We start from the raw sequence: 26049 nt of genomic DNA on the forward strand, positions 1-26049 counted from the left end.
TACTGCAAAAATGAACTGACAACATGAAGCATTTCTGAGGGACAGCACCAGTGGCTTTTGAGATTTCAATGAAAAAGGTCTTTCCCAAGGTCTTGTAAGGGTCAGATTGTGATAAAGATATAGCACTTTTTTTCTTTTTTCTTTTTTTACAAAACTACAAGTGCGCCATAGTGTCACAAAATGATGTATGAAGATATAATTTTAAGATGTTAACGAAAAAAGCTATCAGACACTTGGACAACCAAAAAACTTGGGTTGGTAGTGCCAGCCTTGATTGTAAAGACTGTTTGCTCTTGGAGAAAGAGAGCTGTGTTTTCAGTATCCTAAACAAGGTGTCTGTGTTGAAAAGCATGACTGAACATGACTGACCGCAAAAACGTTGAAACACTGCAATGTCATTTTTTTTATAAGATGCACAAGAGAGTGGGGAAACTACCATTTCTTTTCGGTATGTGTGCAGGGGGCGATACGGATCAGAGATTTCTTCAGTGGTTTCTGTTTGTTCTCACACTGGTAGATTCAGTCACTGCCCTCTCCTGTCTGTCTGCCTCCCTCTACTGTATGTTGGTGGCAGAGCAACCTACACTGCCGGAGAAGCAGTTACACAGGGCCTCTCAAACAGGCTCAGCATGGGACGGACCTCCTGTATCACTGTGTTTAGGTGAAGAAGTCACATAACAGCAATAATCTCTGCCAATTTCAGAAACGACAGTAGCTATATATGTATTCAATTTCCCAAGATCTCCTTTGGATTTCTGGAGATCAAGGTTTTTATCCTACTTGGATGGGAGCGGTGTTGATGAGCTACATGGGTTAATTTCAACTGAAGTCTCAAATCAGGTCGTGTTTGTCAGTATCATTACAGCTGGGTGGGCTTGGCTTCCCAGTAGCATCTTAACACTAAGCTAGTCTCCATTCCATAGAGAGTCAGTGGAATTAAGATGATCTTAGTGCCATTAAAGTGATTTGTGGGAATTCCAGCCCGCCTCCATTTCCCTGACATTAAGTCAAACACTTAATGTACGCTCTCCTTGACTGTGTATTTAGCGGGTGACGAACCCCACTCCAAACGTCCCAACCATCCCGTATGTTATCACACGGTTCCAGCTGTGTGCTAGTATGTGACAAAGTGATGAGCTTTTGTGCCTTGGTATTTGATTACTTTTATGCTAAATTGACTGAAATATTTGTAACTTGTCACAGTAGCATCTTATCTTTGAGACCTGGAACAGACTGCCCTCTGTCGTCGTGTTACAAAATGGCACTTGACTGAGTTTGATTTACAGGCCATAGTAATCATTCCACCTACAGTACCGGGCTGCTAAGGCCGTATCTCATGATTTACCTGACCCCCTATCTTATCTGTCGTGTGTTTTTACTACTCCTGGCGTGTTTTTATTTATGAAGGCTCTATTTTTTTTGTTTGATGCACTTTATCATGATTTACATCTAGATCCAGTGAATGGTGATAGAACACTCTCCAGCAAAACTGCAGTTAGAAAATGTATTATGTTGTCTTGTTTATTCAGTTATTCTCCATATTCAAACGAACCGAGTTGACCACGGCTGATTTCAGCGGGTCAAGGAAATAGCGTTGGCCTACTCATCAAACCAAAACCACTGTTTAATAATCATGCTGTCTTATGTTTATGTCATGGAGTAGCACTGCTAGAAGAGGTAGCGCATCACTGTGTTTGGGGGCAGAAGGTGTGGACAGCTACACCTGCCTGCTACTGCTATTCTTCCAATGGCGTCAACACTGTTACAACTCTTATCAGCTTCCACAGCTCCATACAAACACGACTACCACTGCTGTACGCTGGAGGACGCCATTTCAACTAACCTTTCCAAAACAGGCCTGCTGAGTTGTATACCATTTCTTTTCCTCATTTGCATTCGAAAGACCTAATGTAATATTTCCTGATGTAATATATTGTGAATTATATTAAAAGATTTTAAATGCGACCTTGCTTGTTTTGTAGTTTTCTCTCGGATCTACTGGATTGTAAAGTCTGGTGAGTCCTATTGAACACTGAAATGCAGAATGTAGAAATATTTAATTTTAAGCATTGTAGAACAACTGATCCAAAAAAACGGATCAAAGACAGAAATACACACAGTACATGTGAAAATCAAGTGGAATCATTTGTAAGCAATGACAAATGCACTTACTACTCAAGGAAACAGAAGCAAAGTGGAAGAGAGCAAAAGTACAGTATTTCTAGAAAATGCTATTCAACTCCACTACGGTACGCAAGCAAAGGGAAGCATGGAAGCTGACAATAGAAACAAATCATTAAGACAGGACGTATCCTTGAGTGAACAAGGTTTCTCGCTCAATGAAGACAGTAAGCCTGTAACATGCAGTACATAACAGTGTTGAAGAGCCTTGGATGCGTTCTAACTACTCTGCCGTCACTCTTGTGGTGTTCCAGAGAAAGCATAACACAAAATGTAAGAATGGCTCAACAGACATATTCATTGGCACCGTTCTGTAAGTGTAGCTTGCTGTTTAAATGACAAAGAAGAACTCTAACTAAGCACATAGTGTAGCTTTATATCTTGTCAAGTGCACCTATGCTGTTTCTTTGGCTCTGCCTCTCCTGGGGCCTCATTTATAAGTATGTATATGTACGTTTGGTGCTAATGATCAAAATCTAAGCCTAAACTGTGATTAATGAAAGTTACCCTGATGTCAGAATCAGTGAGTTACAATTATTTTATCCATTTTTGCTGTAATATATCAATTTCTAAAACTATTCTATATGACTCAACAATGCTGTAAACAATTTTCATTTGTTTTTAATCTCTTTCTTTGATTTTATTCTAAATTCCATTATTTGATCATTGCAAAGATTTTTTTTTTATTTATTTTTTTATAAATGAGGCTCCCGGGTTCTGTTAGTCCATTTGGATGCATCCACATATGACGCCATGTTCAGAGACCTAAGAAATACCACCAGGCATCAAGACACATTATCTGGTGAACAACACAAACACATTTCACCTATTCTTTTTGTTTTTGCAAAAAAAACACAAATGACCACAAAAACAAGCTCTGCGTGGCTGGAACACACTTCTCTTTGGGAGGTCTCCGCCTTTCTTGAATGAAAAAAAAACATCGATATAGTGTAATTCAATGACAAGAAGTTGACTTCCAAAACGGATTCAACAGTTGCAAAACCATCTCAATGAAACACGATAACAGGTGAATTAGATGAAGCCGAACACAGATGAACATTTCCAAAAACCAGCATCAATTCGAACCTCCCATCTCACCCCTCAGAACAAGGTTGCTTCTGTCAACATCTCTCCCACCCCTCTGACAGACTGTCATCCATCTAAAGCACTTCTTCTCACGCATGCACTCGGGCACTCACACATCCATCCAACCACACACACACACACGCAGTCTGTCCTAGGCTGCTGGGGCCTCAGGCAGATCCCTGGGTCTCACCCTCCAGCTGGGGGTGAAGTCTCCAGTCTGCAGCAGCCGTGGAGAGGTCCCAGCTATCGTGCCCTCCTCTGCCTCCCACAGCCATTCACCACCTCGGGTGGGTGGGGCAGGGGGTCTACTTGTCTCCCCCCGCCTCGGGCTCCTTAGCCAGGCCGCGGATGGACAGGTCGTACACCACCTCCTCGATCTTCTTCACGTCGTACTTGAGCCCATCATAGCGCTTACGCAGCGGGTCGTTCTTCAGGTTGAGCAGACGGAAGCCGGAGTCCAGGTCGTTGATGAAGTTGGAGATGCGTAGCGGCCGGCTGTAGTCTCCCGCTGTCACGCTGTTGACTGCCAGCCGCGACTGGAGGAGGAAGTAGAGGAGATTGGAGAATTGTGTATTTTTCTCTCTCCATTCGCTGCCATTATATGGCGAAACAAGTCTGAAAATCACACCAGCACATAATCTAACACGAACAAAGCAGATTCTGACAATATATTAAAAAAACGAGTCGTTCTGCAAAAAGTTTTTTACGTGAATCACTTTCTTTATGCTATCAAACCAACAACACCGAAATCCAGTTGGAAGAATTTCGGTGTTGTTGGTTTGATAGCATAAAGCATCACTTAATTCTGCAGAATGACTATTTTTTTAATATATTGTCAGAATCTGCTTTGTTCGTTTGTTTTTACGCTAGAAGTGTGATTTTCAGACCTGTTTTATCATATAATGGCAGTGCATGGAGAGAGAAAAAAAAACACAATTCTCCAATCATCTCTGCCGGAGCAACAGATAAGAGAGAATTGCCGATTTTGGGGTTATATCATGTCTAGGAAGCTACATAACCAAAGGTACTACCAAAGTTCAACATCACTTTAAAGCCAAAGTTGCTCAAATTACATGTACACTGCTATATTGATATGCATAAGCAATTGAGGTACATTCATTGCTCTCCCCGAAGTGTACTGCTGACGCTGCACCAAATGAATCTGCAACATCACAGTGTGAAATTTCCTGTCACTTTAATTAAACAGGATTGCTCTTTCATTAGACACATTACACACACATCATTAGCGGGGTCCCTACACACAGAGCGCTGTGTGATGGTTGGTGTATTTATAGCCTGTAGAACCAGTGACTGAAATCCCTTACCAGTTCACTGGCCATGATCAGCACGCCTGCCAGGTAGTCCTCCACATCCAGGTGAAAGCCTTTCTCTCGCACCACCTCAACTGTAGGATGGAGAGGGCAGAGGAAGCAGAATAAGGCAGCATTCCTAGTGAGCAGTTACACCTTATCGCATGAACTGGTACCTACTGCCGAGTATCTTGGCCACCTCCTCCCGGGTCACCAGAGCTTCACTCTCCAGGTAGACAACAAAGGCTGCTAAGAAGGTCAAGCGCTGCAAGACAAACCGCCAGTGTTCATGGAACCTAAATCGGGATCAAAGAGATCACAAGAGAAAACATTAGCAAAATGTATCATCAGCAGGGATCCCAATTTTGAGGAATTTCCATGAACGCGTCATTATCTCTGACCTTTAGAACACACAAAATGCATAATTTGCATATTTCTCCAGATTACCATACCTTTCCAATCATTTCAATTAAGTGCACCGTGAATGTTCTGGACAGCAGGGGATTGCAACTACTTTGGATGGTGGCTCTTAGCGTGGTGTCGTACCTGTAATACTGCTCCACAGGAAACTTGGTTTTTAGGTCTGAAATGTGTGTCCTGACTGTGCAGAACAATTCCCGCGCCTTTGCACATTTATTGGGAACTGTTGGCACAAAGGAAAAAGATTTTAGACTTCAGAAGGTAAAATTCAGGGAGGCAAACAGCATTCAATAGGTCAATAACCGGGAAACATAACCAGCATCCATTAGCATCTCACTGGGGTTCCAAGGCCAGTGAGCAGTCATGGCAGTGACAGTGGTTGCTTGATGACAGAACAGTTATGTCACACTCACTTTCTTTGAAGCCAGATGGCTGGTGGACACTTTGGAGTAGAGTTAGAATTTCCCTGGCAGTCTGCTCCAAGACCTGGACCACCTTACGGATATCCTACAACGATATGCACAAAAATAATTATAAAAAATATACGACCAATATGTACCGTTCTCTATGATACAACCAAAATCCATTACAACTTTACGAATCATTAACGTCTTCTGGTAAATTCGGTATACAAATGATACAAACCAAGCTGATCGCTAACGCCCACCATGGTGTATTTTGGTGGAAGAAAATTGTGGCCATATTATAAGGTTCTATCTGACCTTTTTGTCAAAACTGAGTTAGTCGCATGAACCTATTCTGTGAGTGCCTGTTGACATATGTGGTGTTATTTTTGGAAAATAATGGATTTTTGAGTCTGTAATTTCTAAAACAAAAGGACCCATCTCCATTTAACTCAATGGATGCTGAAAACTTTGAAGCTCAATATCTCAGAACTATCCTGAAGGCAGATAGAACCTTATAATTCTAAGCTCACGGATTCAAACCAATTCTAAAAGTTGACATTTTATTGAAATTAGTGGTGCTTGGTGTATTGATGTATGCCGAACTGAATAATGCGCCCGAACGATTCGTTAACGGGGTAAAGCCAAGTTGTGCGAACTGTGTATCATTTACGATAGGCAAGGCAGCATTAAATCACCAGATTTTTTTAAATGAAGTTTGGCGTGACGTTCTCTCCATATAAGAAAAACGTAGAGTATCGGGTCTACAATAAAAGCACGCAGCAGCGGGTAATTGGCATTATTCTATTATGCATTCCTAACAAGCTGTATATCAGTAAAATTGGGTAGCTATCGTAGGTTATATCTAAATGCGCTATTGCCTAAATGGACTGGACTTCTTCCATAGCAATTCTTTGTTAAGAGCGTAAAAAATGCTGGCTAAGCGGTGTGTGTTAAAAAGACATCGCTAGCTAGCCAGCTTTACAAGCTAATGTTAACGGCTAACGAGCGGGCTGGCAGGCGGTTCATTCATACCTCTCTTATATCCTGGTCGGCGCTCAGGAAACCTTGAATATAGCTGAACATCTCGGTTACAGACATAATCTACAGTTCCCAGACGATATCAATATGCCTTCTATATTGCTTTAACATAAAACATAAACGTGCACACGAGCCCTCCTGGTCCGTGGTAAATATGTCGCGTGAAGATGACGTCATCATTCACAGCGTCATGGTTTGCACATTGCTGTTGCTCCTTGTGTTTATTTCTTAAGAAAAAAATAAATTGGAAAAATGGAAAGGAAAAATAAATGAAGCCACCACGAGTGACAAAAACAGCTCTCAAATGGAAAAGACTCTGATGATCAGTATAGGCTAATATTCCTGTAATCCTCCTATAGGCAATGGGAAGTATGTCTGTGGCACTTTATGGTGTTTTACCTCCCATTACATTACTCTAATATTCCTTTAATATAATGAAATCATAATAATGCTAATACGAACACTATATTTATATAATTCGTTTTGGACTAATCGTTTTGCAATTGTATAGTATCCTAATTTTTATTGGGCTAGCCTATATGATTATTATAGTTCTTTTTCCAAGGGGTAGGTAGTTTTTCTTGTGGCAGATATGTGTTTTAATTCATGGCATAGTTTACAGGTATTAGCATAGAGATTTGATTGTAATTTTGTCTCCTTGGCCTGCCTCTGGCTGATCTGTGATGGACCAACATGCTGAAGTGTCTCGTTCATCCTCTTGATGGTGCCAAAGCAGCGCACTAACTAAAGCTGCCTTCACGTGCTCCTTATAACCTCCTGCTTCCGAAATGGAAGGTTATCAATATGACTCATATTCAACCTTGTATGTCCTTTTGGTGTGAAATAATACCGAAATGGACCCTATAAAAAAGTAGTTTTTGTTAGGTTGGGCCCAAAGTGCTTATATTTGTGGTTGTTGTTTTACACCCTTTGCAGCTTGTTGTTTCTTCAGCACCAATACGACAACTTCTAAATGTGCTCAAAAATGCATAACAACTATAGGCTAAGTTAAACAAAGAAGGAAAACAGAAACATAGAGCAACACTAATTATTTGCACAGAATGCCAAGCTATAACATAGCCTATGATAATAAAATATACTTTTACCATCAGTTGTTGACACAGCCTTCATGCGCCCTGAACGTCACATCTTGGAAACGCGGGTATCACAGAAAATTCACACTTTCCAAGTCCTATTTTCCACTTTGTCGGGTCGTTCGTGTGCGTTCGACATGTTCTATATTTCCGACAGCACATGAAGGCAGCATAGGGGGCGCAGATGACGCAGGGAGACAGAAGTAGTAGCCTGTTGCTTGTTGATCCCACAACTTGCCCATTTGGCTCATTGCAAGTCAGGAATCTTAACAGAGAGGTGCACAGGCTGGTCGTCTGTATCACTCTCGTGTATCATATCGAAAAATATTTTTTGAATGACCCGCTTTTTCGTTACCCAGAGACTTTGAGACAATGCAGATAAATTCTGTCCTTATGATCTGAGATGGAGAAAACCTCGGCAGAAGATGACTGTGTGGATTCAGGAGCGGAGACTGGAGGGTGAGTTAAGAAAAAAAAAACATTAGAGATGTGACAGCTGTTGAACCTTTCCCAGATGTTACAGACTGTTACTTCTTTATATGCAAATGTTCTTATAACCCAATCATTTTTTTTGTCATAAGCCTCTATCATCAACTCAGCAGTTTGCAGAGTTACATAAGGCTTCACAATATAATAATTTAATAGCACTAGAGTCATGAAATTTGATGCCGCTTGAAATGAGTTGCTGAAATTCTTAGATTCCATCCATATGCCATTAATTGCTCTAATGATGAGGACATATGGTGCAGGTCAGGAGATGTAATCCTAATGCTTTAGTGGAAAGTTCTGCAATCTTAATCACCAACACATTTTGGTAATGAGAGTAGCTTCTTTTAAAGCCATATGCTACATGGGGCTTAATTCAACAATGATTTGACAATAAAGAGAGTTAAATAAATGTATTGTTCACTCTGTTTTCAGCTACTAGGCAAAGATGTCCCCCAGTTTCCCTTGCGGTATGTCACTGATGGATTTGGTGTTGTAGTAGTGTGGACACAGTAATGTGTAGGCTATGAAGGATCCTTGTGTGTGTGTGTGTGTGTGTGTGTGTGTTTTAGTGAGAGAAACCCCAGATGACCCTTTTAGCCCTTGTCACATCCCTGGCAGTGCAACACTGAATCATCAGACTGTCATTTTTCTTTTTCAAAGATTATGATTATTAGGGAAATAGCCTACTATGGGTCACCGTTCCTCACTGATTGTGGACTCTGAGTGGCCTTGAAATCTGATCCCAGGCCAGTTTTGTGCTTTCTGCTCTTATGCTGGAGGTTAGTAGCAGGGCAGGGTAAGCTGACGTTACATCAGTGCCTTGATGCTGGAGTCACCTGGGCCCAGCAATTTCATTGGCCGTTAACTGGAACCGACTGATATAATGTGGTTGTGAGAGCGTGTTTGTTATGGGAAAAGAGCTCAGACAGGAGTGGAAAGTGCTGATGTGAAAGGAAAAGCAGGAATGTCCAGTTGATAACCTGAGAGCCGCTCCTCGCATCAGGTCATATCCTCCATGGGATCACAGCACTATACTTCACCTTCCCTCCGCTCCTGCCTCACTCCCTGTGTTTCCTGTTCAGTTCCCATATCCACTGTTACTCTCCTCACCTCAGACTGTCTCTGTCATCATCTCTTCCCTTATGAAAAATCACTGTAATATTCCTGTAATTCTCCTAAAGGGATTTCTAGTGTGTCTGTGGTACTCAATAGTGAGTTTATAGTGACCATCATTCTTCATGCTGTTTTTTTTAATCTCATATTTTACTATTGGATTTCTCTATGATGTCATTTATTACCTACAGTAGCTGCATGGTATAGTTTTTACTGTAATATCTGTATAGTATCTTTATAAAATTTATCATTGGGTCACCATAGTTCTTTTTTTGCAAGGGCTTGTCTGATCCTGTGATGCCTCTCTCTTTCTATCTCTATCTCAATATATACCTTTACCTAGGGCTGGGCGATAATTCAATATTATCGTTTATCAATATTGTCGTTTATCGTCTTTCAGTGGAATCATATTGTGATGATATGGTGATTTTGGGAAGCCATGACACAATTCTGCTGTCTAAATTGATGATGACAAAATTGATGAAAAACGCTGACAAAATGAGGTATGGTAGGAATATTATTAGAAAATTTCAGTTTTGTTTGACATCACGCCTAACATTACCATTCGCTTCAATGGGATGAACATTAATTTTGAAACATGTGATTTTGTATACATGAGCCATATCGTGATATATATCGATATCGAAAAAAATCCCTTTGATTATCGTGATATTGATTTCAACCATATCGCCCAGCTCTACCTTTACCTATGTCCATATAAGTGCAGGTATGTTTATTTTCTCTCCATCTTCATCTGTGTTGTTCAACCTTCTGTTTCCCCTCCTCCTCCCCTCTTTCTTTCCATCCATCCACCTCTCTACCTCCCACTTTCCACCACCCCCCCCCTCCCAGAAAACCCATCTATATTCACTCATTACACACGGTGTAACTGTGTCGCGTATTAATCAAATCAGAGAAACCCGACTCTGTTCAACTTTTGTGTGCATGACTGGGCCGCTGCCTCTGCTCGCTGCGATCTGTGTTTATTGTCCTTGGACGAGGATGAAGCGAGGCGGTGTGGCTGCGCTCTCCGGGCCAGGCTGGGAACGCCAGGCAAGACGCTAACCGCCGCTGTCGGAGCAGGGCCTGCCAAACACACACCCTAGGGAGCCTTCAACACAGACCCCCCCACCCCCACCACTCCAAAGACTCATAAAGCTCCAGCTTAGAAAAGAGAGATTGTCCCTCTTCCCCCCCCCCCCCCTCTCCTTTTCCACATTTTGTCATTCCGTTCTTTCATATATACAGCGGTAGGGAGAAGGTGATGAGTTTCAGTCTTCAGTTCCGTCTGAACTTTCCGGTCGTTTTTTTAATCTGCTCCCTCTCTATATATTCTTTCTTCCTGTGCTTTCACTCCCTAAGCCAACATCGTCCCGTCTGCAGTGCCTCATTTTGTCTTCTTCTTACCTTTCTCTACTCCCCTCACCTCCCCCCCCCACCACCACCACCACCATCCAGTCTCTCCACTAGGCTACTATGGCCTATTAGTCAGATTGATAACCTCCTGCTGCAGGAAACAGACCCGCTCCTCTGTTTCCTGCTGTCCTGCAGCTCCACCGGCTTTATTGGGTTAGAGACAGAGTCACACTGAGGCTCCATGTGGAGGGACAGTGTTCTCTGAGCTTGTCAGCTGACTCCCGTGGGACTCATGTTCTCGGGTTATGTAGCGTGTTATACGGGAGCCAATGTTACAGGGACGGTTAGGGTGACTTTTGGAGGATGCAGGCTAGTTTGGCAAAAGTCCATTCAGTGTCGCTGTGTGTATGTGTGTGTACTTGTATGTTGTCAATATCAATAGTACAGTAATTACACAAATTGTTGGAAATTCCCATCTAATCCATTGAGACTAGATTAGCAGAAATCCACTTCTGCTCCCTATCCCAATTCAAAGATGGCGGCTTTAGATTAGAATAGAAATCCTTTTCCCTGTTCAGCTGTTCAATTTGGGAATACTGAATAGGAATTGATGTTTGTGTGAGTGCAAAAAAGTCACATTGTTGTCCCTGTGTTTACCCTCAGATAGAAACCACTATGTGATTGTGTGTGTGCATTTTTCTGTGACCTCTGCAGTTGAACCTCTCCTACTGTTCAGCCAGACGGAGGCTTCAGCGCTTCCTTTGAAACAGGAGTGTCAGCCTGTAAATCACACTGATTGCCCTTCATAATATAAACTCCTGTCTCCTTTCTCTGTTTCTTGTCCTCCTTCTCTCCCTGGCTCTCTCCACATGTCCCCTCTCTCTCTCTCTCGCTCTCTTTTCCTCTCTCTCTCGTTTACTGCAGGTCTGATTACAGTCCCATGTCCTCAGCGAGCAGTAAGTAAACCAATGGTGACATAAAGCATCTCTGCCAGCGACGGAGAGCTATTGAACACATGGACAGGGTGCAAATACACACGCACACACACACACGCACACACACACAGACACACACGCACACCACAGGCCCAGGGCTTTATCTCGCTGATACACACTGACAGCGCAAATCCACTCTCCAATTTGAAAGCACAGAGGAAGGGAGGGACAAGTCACAGGAGGGTGCAGGGATGAAGGTTGGGGGGGCAGTGTGTGTGTGTGTGTGTGTGTGTGTGTGTGTGTGTGTAGTTAACACTCCCTAGGTCCTAGAGCTACTAAAGTTAAGCAGAGGAGACATCAAGTGGCAATGAGTTAGTACACATGCATTTTTCTCTGTTTTCAGTGTATCGTATGTGGAGGCTATGCTTATTTTTACCTTGTGCTTCTGTGCATACAGTATGTGTGTGTGTGTGTGTGTGTGTGTATGTGTGTGTACTTGTGAAGAGTGTGTTTGCATAGGTCCTGACCTCTCCCCAGTCTGGTTGCCAGGCCCAGGCCTTTCACAATGGGAGGATTATATCCAATATTAGCCCATTAATCTGGTCTGCAGGAAGCTGCATTATCCCGCACCACACCCGCAAAACTCAGGAAGTATAGGACAGACGCACACACACGCACACACATAAACACACACATACACACACACACATGCACACACACTCACACGCAGTGACCCAGCAGTGAGTCTGTGGTCTTTCCCCTCACGTTTCCTGTGTCTCTGCTATATCAGATGAGCTTCTGCCCACCATTGTCTCTGTCTCTGTCACTGCAGGAGGCCAGGGCGGGAACACACACACACACACACACACACACACACACACAAGCACAGTCAGAGAAGACAAAAAGTCTATGAAAAACTGACTTTCACAATTGCAGCACAAGGTCTTCGTTCTATTGATAGACAGACACCGTGAAAGAAAGCGACTCCTCACTGTGCGTCATGCAGAAGCTGCCTTACAAAGATCCTCCAGTTTGCTCGCAGTTTGTGACTGAGCGCAGGCATGGTGAATCAGAGCTCCCAAGGACGGTCTTTTTGTGTGTATTCATTGAACTGAGCCTCAGTCACAGTCTGACCAAAACGAACGACCGGGACAAAAAGGACAGGAGGGATGCAAGCTGCTGTGACGACACATTTCTGAAAAATGTGAGAGGAAAATATGCTGAATGCATCTGTCTCAAGTCTGTGTGTGGCTGTCTGTCTCTGCGAGCGTGTCTTTGTGCTTAACGTGCGTCTATGCATGCATGTCTGTGTCTGCGCGCACAGGCGTGTCCATTTGCAAGGGTGCATGCAGCGTCGGTCTCCCTCGTCTCCTGCCACCGTAGAGGTATATTTAGGTTCTGCTAGAGAGAGTGGTCGTGTTTACACAGGTGGTTTTAACCCCTGACTTTTGCCCTCAGGTCAGATCAGCCGTAAGCCCACTGGAGACAGGTCTTCATCATGCTAAACCTCCAGCAGCATTCTGACCCGGGTCACACTGTAGAATGGAATAGAAACTGTAGGAATTCAGATGTGTTGATGAAGTCATGGTTAAGAATAGACTACCTTGAAATGGTAGCTATACCAGTATGTCTGAATCTAAGTTAATCAAATGAGTGCTGAAATGCCGGTTTACCGCTTACCACAGTCTTCCACTGTTGACCACTGTGCACCTCCACTGCAGTGATTGGGGGTTAACTGCCTTTGTCAAGAGCAGCTTTACAGTAGTTGTTTAGGGAGAATAGAGTATTACTAATTCAGTTTCAGATTTTCCTGAAAATTCAATGGAAATTCAAACCATTCTGGGAATTCAAACTAGTGCCCGCTTCACCACCATGTAATTTTGATTTTATCTGATTGGTTTTGAAAAGTTTTTAGACACCCAAAGGTTCTCAACCCATAGAGGAGCATGTAATCCTTCAAGTGAAGTTAAAACATAACAAAAATCACCAAAATTGAAGTTTTAACCTGACAGCGATGATATTTGATGTTTGTGGAAAATAAAATGCTAATTGTAATCTCTCTTTTCTGCTGTCTGCAGCTGGTGAGTACAGCATCACTGAGCGTACAATAGCAACAGAAGCAAATAGCTCTTGATTCAAGAGGCCAGAGGCCTCAATTAAGTCCCACCCCAAACACTTAATCACACAACCTCAATTTCTATTGGTCACAGCATATGAGTGTCCATTCAGCCTGAGTGACCTGTGACCCTGCCCCCAATGGGCTCCTGTGTGTGTGTGTGTGTGTGTGTGTGTGTGTGTGTGTGTGTGTGTGTGTGTGTGTGTGTGTGTGTGTGTATGTGTGTCTGCATGCAAGACAGAGGGGACCTCCTGTCAGAGTAATGAATGTTTTTGTGCCGGAGGGGGTGAGTTTTAAACAGCACAGAGGTCAGACTGTAACAACACAAAGACGCGGACCAGAGACACACTCACACACATAAATACAAACGCAGGCACACATGATATACACTCACAAGCACACATAGGGTAATGTACATAAATACAGACTTGAGGAGGACACACATGATCTATCATGCCGAAATACCTCAAATATACTGTAGACTCATTTATTATATAGATTTGCAGAGGTAGGCTCCTGAAAATTTATGTCACAGCCAGAAGAGATTAGCTTCGACAAAAGGTGAAAAGAAAACAAGACACAGCCAGAAAAATGAGACAAAATCAAAAAGAAATATAACTTACTTTAGCTAGTGGTAAGAAAAACACAGTTTGTGGATACATCTCACGCTCAGAAACAAATCAGAAATGAAACAGATGGAAAAAAAGTAGAATAAAGTCAAAGAGCCCAAAGCACACTGAGCAGCTCACTGAATAGCTAACAAAAGCCTGGGAGGAGGCAGGAGGGAGGGCCGGTCCATGATGGGGCTCTATATTTTCAAGGATCAGTCTGTCACCAGCAGATGGCTGCTTGCTGAGACACACACACACATATGTACGTGTGCGCACATGTGTGTATCTGCGTGCACGTGCTTCAAGTGTATGTGCATGTACGTCTAATGTATCTGTGCCTGTGCTTAATTGTGTCCGTCTGAGTGTGTGTGTGTGGATGTCATCGGCGGTTAAAAGATGAGGCTTCACCGCAACGTAAAACACTTGCCTCTTCCAGACTGCTTGTGCATCCAGTAATGCTGGAGGCCCCGCTCTTTGCTATTTTGGCTCAGACAAACGGCAGATTAGCAGAACCAGGAACATATGTGCGTGCAGGGCTACTAAAACTCCATTCTCTCTAACGTACATGCACCGTGTTGTTGTATTGGATAGAGGCGCTGTAGTAAATATTTACCAGTGGAAGGGCAGGACCCCGGTGCGTTTTAACCCTCGCCTAGACTAATTCGGGGTGTGATGCGAGTCAGAGTGGCACTTAACACTACTGAACATTATACAGACGTGCAAACACACAGGAACACACAGGAACACAGTGTATATATTGACACGTGAGCAAACACACGATCGCACGGCCACATTCTTTCTCACACACACACACACACACACATACACGGACACTGCTGCCACACACTCTCTGTCCCGTGTGTGCAGCAGAGCGGGTGGTATCCATTACCTTTATTGGTTAAAAGGGGCTCTGACCGGTGACTAGCTCTTTGCCTTTCATCAGCGGAGTCGCCGGGGTTTGTATTCAGAGAGACTGTCTCGGACTGACTCGGGTGATTGTAATAGAAATGATACTCGGATACTTCCACAGATGACGCACTTGTCGGCTCTAGAAAGACAGCGACGGGGTATCACTTTACACACGCCCAGCCATTTGCAGGCGCTTTTCAGCACAGTCAAGTTGAATAGCACCTGATGGATCTGGGACCACCCGTAACAGCTAGCGCACACACAGACACACACACACACACACACTCACAGTGCTGTGTCCTTAGATTGAGAGTGACATACGAGATGCAGGCTATGCCATAAGGCACTTTGGATTAAGTGTTACCAAATGTGTGTTCTCCAAATGAGGTTTGGACCACAAGGCCACGATCGCAGCTAAATATGCTGCACTCGGCTGTTTCTTAATGGTTTAATTGAAGCAGTGCTGTCTCTTAGCCTTGGTGTGGGACCTTCACTATGTATTTGCGTGTGTGCGCTTACATTTCTGTTTGAGCGATAGAGAGTCAAACTAGGGTCACAGCATCATCACCTCATCTTCTAAGCCAGGCTGCCTTGCCCCAGGTCAGCTGTGACAGTGAAGGGCACGTGACTCGCATGAACTTGGACTAGCACTGTTGACTGGATTTAGTCTGCTCACTAAGCCTCCCCTTCTAATCTTTCCCCATAACAGTCTGTCGTAACTAATTCTTATGTTTGACACTAGCAGATGTAGTTTTAAGCCAAGAACAGTGATTCCAAGTTGTAGTGTAATTGCTTTTATGATGTGTCAAACTTTATTGTTGGGCATATACTGTGGCTGTAAGTTTTAAAGTCAGTTATATGTTATATGTCTATGAAGCCAGAAAATATTCAACTACGTTCTTCTATGTCATCAATTTCGCCATGTCAACATATTCAGTCCAGTCCACTAGAATTTCATTTCTTTGAGAAATGTAGACTTCTGGTTTTCTACATATTACTGGACTAAACTGGGAAACAAGTGGACAACTGGACAAGTGTCTCCCACAGAAGCTGTCACCATCTATCAGTCTTTTTCTTCAGTATTGACTGCCTCAGAGACTATGTGATACAGTATGAGAAATGTTTCGTATGCAGTAAGTCTCCTACATCAGTTCCCACTAAAAGAGACCTAAAAACAGTAACATGGCATCACATTTTTTTGTAACCTGAACCAGAACAAGCTTGTGTGTGTTGTGTGCTTTGAAATATTGAAGTGTAAAAAGTTAAATATGTTTTACAGAACTGGCAGAACATTGTCTCAAAGTCAAACCATTACATTTTAATCTACTGGGCACCAGTCAAAGTGACGTATTAGTGTTGGAACTCACATCTTTTTTATTTTCTTTTTTTTTTTGCTTTTTCTTGACCAGACGAAAAAGGGGCCCCCATCTTGAATTTCCTCCCTCAGTTGTTTTGACTTACATCCATGGCCAAGTTAGCTAAAGCTGTAACTGCAGTGCACACGCACACGTACACACACACACACACACACGCTCAGAGGCCTTAGTTGAGTTTTCGCTGCTAATCACTGTCATATGTGGAGGGGCCATTATAAGGCATGTTGTTATATCTCACATTATCATCTGTGCTTATGGCCGCATTCATGTGTTGCTGGTTAACACTTCAACACAAAAAGAGGGCAAAAGCCTCCAAGAATTAGAGAGGACAGGACAAATGTACAAATGGTTTTGTGTGTGTGTGTGTGTGTCCGCCCATGACACAGCCCATGTTTGTACTGTGGTGTGCATTTTCGGTGTATTCATTTGTAGTCATGCACATGCTGAAGTGTATATGTATTCAGCCGAGTCAGAACATCAGCATCAGCTTGAAGACTCTAGTGGATTAAGATCTTAAAGACACACTCCTCCAGAGCTTTACACACAGCCCGCAAACTCCCTCTAGTCTCTTAACAGGACAACCTGCTCTGGGCTGACTTAATCTCTAATTTATTAGTCTCTGTGGCCAGCTCCGCATTAACCCGTATTGCTAAGGAAGTGTCAGCTAGCATCAGGGTATTGAGTCTTACTTGTTGTGGCCAAGTGTGCAGTATATGTTGTCGTCTTTTATAACATCAACGTGGCCTAATTAACCATTTTCTTGCAATATTTGTGATACTATTTTGATTTTTAACCTATTTTAACTACAAAAGTAACAGTAAACTACTTGGAAAAGACAGTAAAAAGACAGTAAAGTTGCACAAACTGGATGACTGGATGTAAATAAGGACTTGGAGACAGCAAACGGCATAACAAATAACACCAGCAAACAACAAGGACACCACTAAAAGCAATTAAAACAAACAAAAACATAAGCCAGCACCGATAGAGAAGTTAGTGTAGTCATTTTGCTGAGAAACAGCCTTTAAATGTCTGTGAAGGCAGAGAATGAGATGATCATTTTCAGGTCTGAGTGTCTGTCTGTGTTTAGGTTGTCAAATACCCTGTAAGAGCCCAGTCATCCATGTGTTTCAAATAGTGTTTGGTGTCTCGATGCCAGCTAGATGTCAGGGAGACAGACATTGATTCTAATTCGATCAGGCAGACGTGTTGCCCCGAGTGTGTGCGGGAGCCTGTCTGTGGCCTTGTTCCTGAACCAAACCTAGATCTCTCTTTAATCCTGCGGCTCATTTTAGTTACCGATTCCTGAAAGCCTGGGATAGATGTGGAGAAGTGAAATGGAGAAGGACAGGAGGGAGAGATCTGGTGGGAGACGGCCAGGGGAAGGGAAGAGAGGGAGACAAAATGGGCAAGCAAAGAGGTAAACAAATGAAAGGCAGAATAAAAAGAGTGGAGTGGAATGTAAATGAAAATGTAGGAGCAAGAAACTGAGATGTTTGGAAAGAATGGAAGGGTTTGGATGGGAGATTTTCTGGACCAAAGCAAGCCTTATTGATGTTCTCTACTTTTTCGCTGCACTGTTTATCTTTTGGTTTTACTTCTCAAATTCTGAGGAGAACAGGCAGACGTTGGTGGGTGTGTTATCCTGAGTGTGTGTGTGTGTGCGTGTGTCTGCATGAGACGGCATTCAACGCTAAATACCTTTTAAGATCCCTATCATCCATGTGTTTGGTGTCTTGATGCCAGCTAGACGTCAGGGAGACAGACATTGATTCTAATGGGATCAGGCAGACGTTAATGGGTGTGTTGCTGAGTGTGAGTGGCAGTGCGTCTGTTGCCTTGGCATCCAGCATAAACCTACAGTAGATCTCTCTTGATCCCGCTCTCCTGATCTCTATAAAGAATGCCTGAGAGAGAGAGGTACTGAGCCACATGAGGACACTTGCCTCTGTCACATTTCAATTCACATAGAGGTTGTCGTTTGTATCAATTTTGTGTCGGCAGAATTTGTTAGTTACTTGTGCCTGGCATGTTTGCGGTGCAATACCGGAATGACGGGGCGGCACCGTTTAGAAATGTTTCCTTGTAACATGATCTCAACACTGAGCAAATGTCACCTCTTTGGTCAAGAAGAAACTGTCCTTTTGCAAAGGCCAGCGGGACTCATGAGACAGATCCTGTCCCTGTTTGCCCTCTCTGTTGCATGGAGTGATGCTGGCGATGCCAAAAACACCCTCCTGTGCCAATGACAAGAATACGGTGTCCTTTCCCTCGCCCCAAAGTGCCCCGGGCCTCAAAGCACAAACGAAATGGGACAAGCCCCCAGAGAAGTAAGATAAAGAGTGTAGGAAAAGTGTTCTGAAAGGAGAGAATGAGAGAACATGGCGATGAGGCGATACTGTGTGAGCGTGTACATCTGTTTGCATGTAGCATGGAGACTAAAGAATAACAACGGAATGCTGGCTTATGGCAAAAACAACTCAATTCTCAGCATTTGGGGAACATTTCGTAGGGGTAACGGTGGTTTCACAGTACCTGCCCTCCCCCAGGGGAGGTGCTAGCTTTTCCGGGTCATGGGTTCAGGGGGAGGCTACACCTTGATGCGGCGCTCCTGCTGTGGTCTGGAACATTCCTCTGGGCTTCAGTAATGATCTCCTAATGGCACTAATGAGTCTACACAGAGCACTGCTCCACATGGATCTGGTGGAGGGGGAGAGGAGGAGGAGGGGATAGAGGGAAGGAGAGAAATGGGGGAAGGGGGGAGAAATGTAAACATGGGGAGAAAGATGGAGCTCGATGTGAGTAAGTGAAATGGAGAAGGACGGGAGTAAGAGATCTGGTGGGAAGAGGGAAGGGAGAAGGGAGGGAGAGAAAATGTATGGACAGAGAGGTAAACAAAGGGAGAAGGAGGGAAAAGAGATGGAGGGAAAATGTGAAGGAAGAAATGGAGATGTTTGGAAAGAAGGGAAGGGTCAGCTTGAGGGATTTTCTGAACCAAAGTGAGCCTCGCTGTTGTTCCCTGAACGTTCACATTCTTCTTGCCTTATTCTTTGTAGCTTTGTAGCCATGTTTATGTTTTGGTTTTACTCTGTTCTCAAATTCAGCAGGCTGTATTTCTTATGATTTCTTCTCTTTTCCCCCCATGTCTTCCCCATCCGATTAACCCTATTTCCCTCCTTGCCCTTGCCTCCACTCCTCCCTCTCCTCCCTCTCTTCCATGTCTTTTCTCGCATGGTGCTGTTGTATGTGGAGGTGAGTTATCCATGGGCGAGCTCCAAGATCCCTTCCTTGTCAGTGTCCACCTCATCGCCGACCCAGGCCAGGGCAAGTTCCTGCAGTGTGCAGCCGACACTGTGCTGGCATGGGTTCACCCCGAGCTGCAGCTCTTCCGTGTCTCTGAACGTGCCTCCAACTCCCAGCGGCCCCGGCCCAAGCGCCATCAAAACGGCAGCTCGACGGCGGCCTGCCAACCGTCCTTGGCGGTCATCCTTTTCCTCCAGGAAACATATGGCGGCGAGGAGCAGATACTGTCGCTGCACCGCACGCTGCAGCGACCGCCTTGGCACTACCACCACACCGAGAAGGTCAGCAACGGCCGGCGTATGCTGCCGTTAACGCCATGCAGTCAGGACTTTTTCACCCTGGCCCCCGGCACGCCGCTCTGGGCCGTACGGCAGGTCCACTACGGGAAGGAGATAGTGCGTTTTACCGTGTACTGCCGCCATGAAAATTACGTCGACATGGTGCGGCTGTACAAGCTGCTGCTTCAGCGGAGGGTCGCGCAGAAGAAGGAGGACTTTTGCTTCTTTGTGGTGTACTCCAACCCGGATACGGAGATCCAGCTGTCATTCAAGAGGCTGCCGCGGGGCCAGGGCCCGGTGGCAATGGAGTCGGCGGTGATGGAGGTGAGGGTGCGGGACGTCGGGGCGCTGGTGCCCCTGCTGCCACGCCCCTGCAGCCCAATCAGTGAGGTGCGCTGGCAGACAGAGGACTACGACGGGAACAAGATCCTGCTGCAGGTGAGAGTGTGCTGGGTTGGCGTCAGCCTGCCTGTGTTGAATAAATGTGGCATTTTTCAATTTGTCATAAATGACTTTTTACAATGTGTCGGTATACCTCCGTCACCCAGGCTCCATTGATGTTATCAAGCTCTACTCTTTAATCTCAGTCAGAGTGCTGTAACCAGTAAGTTGCTGCCACCACCCTATTGACCTTGAGCTGAGCAATATTCTTCATTATGAATTTGGACGTGAAATGTTCCTAGAAGCCAGACAAATACTGTGAGACTTGTGGTGTGAGGTGTACTTTTCTACTTAGCAGCTGTAATAGGAAAACAGCTATAGCAGCAGGAGAAATATGATCAAGATGTTCCAGCCTGATGCTTGTCCTTTTGAGATTGTGTTGACACACACACACACACACACACACACACACACACACACACACTTGTGCTCAAGCTCTCTCTCTCTCTCTCTCTCTCTCTCTCTCTCTCTCTCTCTCTCTCTCTCTCTCTCTCTCTCTCTCTCTCTCTCACACACACACACACACACAAATACACACAAAGGTTTTGGCAAGACAGAACAGCCACAGAAAGAATGACAGTTTCCAGCATGTGTATGAGTGTGCCTCACTCTGTCTAGTGCCTGTATTTATGAATGTTTAAGAAAAGAAAAAGAGAGAGAAAAGATTGCTTATGGTTACTTATGTGAAAGAAAAAGAGAAGCAGAGAGAGAAAGAAAGGGTTCCCACCGCACCAGCAGGTTCAGAGTGGGGAATGAAATAGATTCAGCCAAAAATAACAAACTCACACAGCAGACAAAGGAGCATTGAGTCTCCTTAATTTGCAGCCCCTTATCCCCTTCCATCCATCCATCCATCCATCCATCCATTCATCCAACCATCCATCCATCCATCCATCCATCCATCCCTCCATCCAGACTGTACAAGGTGTACAGTCTAATTGCTTCACAATGATCACATCATGATGTATACTGCTTGAAAGCATGTGTTTGTGTGAATGAATACACACACACACACACACACACACAAAATTGTCCTTGTTTGGAGGGTGTCAATTTCAGACTGGATTCCTGTTGGGGGGTGGGAGATAAGTAATCCTGAAAGTTCAAGCCGATTATCCAGTAGTCCATTACTGGGATTGGAACAGCGCTGGATCCCTTCATGGGGGAAACAATGAGCTAATCTATGATGACAATGGACCATATGCATAATGCTTATCTGCCACCTGGCTTGACGTCACATACCCATCATAACTAACGTGAGATAATGGTTAGCAAGCAAAGTAACTTCATGTCTCGTTCTGCAGCGATTTACCAGCGTCAAGCATTTTGAAACTAGTTTCACTTTAGCATTTTTGACACTAGCAAGCTTGCTGCTTAGCTTATTACAGTAGTTGATCCCATTGCAGATAAGGACCTGTGGAATGGAGAAGTGGGACATCAATATGTATGTCAATATATGTCCTTTTTGTGCATATGTGTGTGTGTGTGTGTGTGTGTGTGTGTGTGTTTTTATCCTTTTAATTGTGCATCATTGAGCATCCTACTAATACTACTTCTACTGCTACTACTACAACTGCTACTGCTACTATTACTGCTGCTACTACTATGACTACCAATACAACTGCTACTACTACTGGTACTACTACTGCTACTACTACCACTACTACTACAGGCTTAACAATGGCTGATCAACTTAAAAATAAAAATGCATGTTGTTCTGAGAAACCTGTAACAGCGTGCAAAATTTGAAAATCAGCTCTTGGGCGTGCTACAGTGTTTAAGCAAACTCAATTTAGTCTATGTGTTAAGGAATCAATGCATTGGAAACTACAACACTGATAACTGCTGGTGCTATAATAAGAGAAGCACAAATTCACTTTAGCTTCAGCAGCATTGTGGTGTTGAGGGTTAGTGATCAGTAGTGGCATATTTGGCTTGCTGAGGTCAGATCTATGGCTGACCTGGCTTATCCCAGAATAACTAAGCCTTAAAAGAGTAAGGGTCTGATCATCGCCATGTCAACAACCTCATTACCCAGCACCCCCTGCTGTGGCTCCTCACCAGCATTGTATGTTGTCCACATGGAAAACTGGATAGATCATGTCATGTCATATTCACCAGAGGCACGACAATGTTTTCACCCAGACTTGCACTGAATAGTGTTAGTAAATAACAAATTCATGCTTATGCATCATTTTCAGTGAGAAGGCCTACTTATGGGATAATGATGCACACAAAGAAATGTATACATAAGTACACAACCAACAACGTCTGCATGCATGTGCGCACCCACCCACACACACACACACACACACACACACCTGTCTTTCCCCGGTCTCCCTCAAGTGTTATTAAGCTGTAAATCACATCCTCAACAGTACACAACAGCACTCTCTCCCGCCTTCTTTCCTGTGTGGGAGAGATAAGTATACAGCCATACACCACTTCATGGCTCACCGCAAAGAGAGGCTACAGGGCCAAAAGAAGAAAGACAAAGTGATAGAGAGACTGGGAGAAGAATAAACAGTATGCAGCAGACTGTAGAGGAAAAGGAGGAACAGAAACACAGGGGAGCACTGGTTTAGAAAAGAAAGGAGAGAGAGTGCAGTGAGGTGAAGAGAAGGAAACACTGGGGCTTTGTCGCACACTCTCTCTTTCTTTCTCTCCCTCTCTCACTCATACCCCCCCCCCCCCCCCACACACACACACACACACACAGAAATATCCCTCATCAAAGACAGACTCTCACCAGGCAGCATACAAAGACACAATTAATCACTCTCATGCAAGCTCTCAGAACACATCTCACGTTCCCCTCATACACACTCTACCCACTCTACTACAACCTCAATTAACATATAACCTGCCTTGATCGCACAAACACACACATCGCAAAAGCCAGGCATTTATCAAAGCAACAGAAAGCAAGAGATCTGGCATGAACATTAGCCGCTACTTCACAAAGTATCCACTCAGCAAGGCACTCACATGAGCCATTTGCTTAATGAGGCACACACAGTAGCTATAGATTACATTCTCGCCAATAATCACACATTTTGGTGCCTTGCATACTGCCATATACACTGTATGAGCATATGGATTTAAGGCATCATTATCAGAAACAATATTTAATATGAACACCTGTTTATTCACTTCAGAAATACAGGCATCAAGTCATTACCTCACTGAATTTAGACTGTCCCGAGGGCCTGTGATGAATGAGTTCAGTTGTTGTGCTCAGGAAACATTCAACTGTGTTGCCATAGCATTTATTGGTAGTGAACCTGAACATATGGAAATGTACAAACGCCCCTCCGTGCTCTTGTGGAAATCATTGTCTCGAGGCAGTGTGGAAAGTCATTGCTTCTCCCTGTATTGTTTGGTTGGAAAGTTGGATGACATGGCAGACATAAGAATAGCAACATGGAGAAACCATCAGTGTTGAGCGGAGGAGAGTCTTATGCATTTAAATGTGAGGTTTCTTACAGAAAATGGAAACATATATAGACGAGAGGAGGGAATTGAATACTGCGGCAGCTATGGGACGATCTTGCCCTTGAATGCTGCCTAACTTGTTCAGAATAACATTTCACCAAGAAGTCAGAACAAAGAAACCTACCACCATGTTGCTTATTATTTTTCCAGACTTTTTATTTTGTGGAAGGAAATCAGGCTGTAGATTTGTGCGGCAGCAAAGTTTTTTGTTGAGCAGCAATCCCTCTGTTTTGATGGCTCAGGTACATAAATGGACGTGTGATACACATGGGATTCCTCTGGATACTGATGACTTCCCCAGCTGTTGGTTTGATTCATAAAGTGGCTGGAGTGAAAACAGGGGGTGGGGGGCCTTTAGTGAACCCTGGGGTTCCCTCACACCCCTTCCTCCTTCGCTCCACAGCCTATTTATTGCGTGAGGAGCCCTTGGTTGCATGAGAGCCTTATAGAAGGAGGTTAATAGTCTTGAATATGCGCCTCCTTCCTTTGTATCCCCTGTGACCTCATATTTCACTGCCCATAGAGAACAGAGAACAAGGCTCAAGATGGGAGGGTTTCTGTCTTCTCTCTATTGTTGCTGTTTTCACGGCCTGTCAAACTGCACATTAGACTGTCTGATCACAACAGGACAGACGTTGAACCAAGGAGGAGGCTATAAGGAGGCTATAACCTATACAATGAGGTAAACATACATATACAGGAGCACAACTGTTCTCATTCGTTTTCTGTTCCTTGTTGTACAGGTCCAAGGTGTGCGCTTCAAATGCAGACAAGATGCCTCCCTCGCATCCTCCTCTTCTGCCACTGAATCGGTCTCGGCTCCATCCACCTTCAGCCGCAGCGCTGCCTCTTACAGGAACCGCCGGTACCATCGCATGTCATCACGTCCCAGAGTCCAGACCCAGGCCTCCCACAACTCCCTGCCTCTGGCCTGTGAGGAGCAGGACGAGGAAGAGCAGTGGGCGGACCAGCGCCATCCAGACGCTTGGAGGACCCAGTGGAGGAGCCACCGGTCCAGTTCCCTCTTCTCTCTGCCCAACATGGGGCCCGCCAGCACCCACTCAACCTGTTCCTCCCCTGGACCTTCCCCCGGTCCCCACTACAGAAGCTCCTCCCTCACCCGTAGCTCCTCCCTCATCCCGGCCTTCCGGCTCGACGTGGACGCTCTGATCGGTGCAGAGGAGACGGATGTGGATACAGGGAATAAAGTGGATACAGACAGCAGTGTGGACCTTACAGTGGTGTCTGCATACATCAAACCCAACCTTCCACGGACTCCCCGGCCATTATCAGCACCGCCAGAAGACATAGGCCCCCCCCTCTCTCCTGGCATCTCGGGCAGTGGCATTGGTAAGGCGTCCACATTGGGCCGGCCCCCTGTTCCTGTAAGAACAAGTAGCCTATCTAGCAATAGCAGACCGTCTACCTTGCTGAGGTCACACCCCCAAAGTCCCTGCCTAAACACTAGTGCTGCTCCATCCCTGAGTGATGTTTCACTAAACCACTGGGACAGTTCCAACAGCATTAGCGGGCCAGTTGAAGAGAGGTGTTACCAAAAGGCACACAATGTAGAGGAAGAAGACCAAGAATTCTACATTTGATAAGCTGGTGTAAGCTGAGTGGACTCACATTGGCCAGTAAGGACAACAGACATTAAGGCAGGGACACTGTCAGCACAGCTCTGCCCTGCCCCCTGGTGTCTGATAGTAAAAGTGGACTTGTGACAGTGTAAAGGCAAACCTTAAGAATACTGCATCACAGCACTTCTCCGTGTTTATGTATTTACATGGTATTGTCATGTATTTGTGTTTATGACTTTTTTGTATGTAGATTTAAGGTAGAGTTTCTCTGTAAATGTCAGGTTATATGAGTAAATGAAATGCATTACACATTTCCAAAGGGCCAATCACTTAACAGAAGACAGAAACACTATTCAATAAAATTCTTTTCCGCTCCTGTGTGCTATGCAATACCACTTTTAGGCAACTTTGTGACCCTGATTCTCCATTTTATTTATTTTTAAGTGTTTATCTGAACAGCAATTATGGTGTGAGCATTAATGTCAGCATATAATAATAAAGTTTATTTATA

General features: G+C 44.3%; 2 protein-coding genes across 2 annotated transcripts; one reads left to right on the plus strand and one right to left on the minus strand.

The window, feature by feature from the left end:
* Window positions 1-2070: 2070 nt before the first annotated feature.
* tsn (translin) lies at window positions 2071-6595 on the minus strand. Its single transcript, XM_071922787.2, has 6 exons — window positions 6437-6595; window positions 5411-5504; window positions 5124-5220; window positions 4758-4873; window positions 4593-4672; window positions 2071-3803 (listed from the first exon to the last, which is right to left on the minus strand). Exons 1-6 carry the CDS (start codon window positions 6500-6502, stop codon window positions 3573-3575), a joined length of 684 nt encoding a protein of 227 aa, XP_071778888.1. The 5' UTR covers window positions 6503-6595; the 3' UTR covers window positions 2071-3572.
* Window positions 6596-7855: 1260 nt separating this feature from the next.
* On the plus strand, window positions 7856-26049 carry fam124a (family with sequence similarity 124 member A). The gene is made up of 4 exons (XM_071923023.2): window positions 7856-7995; window positions 11419-11450; window positions 19694-20460; window positions 24702-26049. Exons 1-4 carry the CDS (start codon window positions 7940-7942, stop codon window positions 25557-25559), a joined length of 1713 nt encoding a protein of 570 aa, XP_071779124.2. The 5' UTR covers window positions 7856-7939; the 3' UTR covers window positions 25560-26049.

This window comes from Centroberyx gerrardi, chromosome 10 (genome assembly GCF_048128805.1).
Source record: "Centroberyx gerrardi isolate f3 chromosome 10, fCenGer3.hap1.cur.20231027, whole genome shotgun sequence".
In the NCBI taxonomy this organism is placed as follows: domain Eukaryota; kingdom Metazoa; phylum Chordata; class Actinopteri; order Beryciformes; family Berycidae; genus Centroberyx; species Centroberyx gerrardi.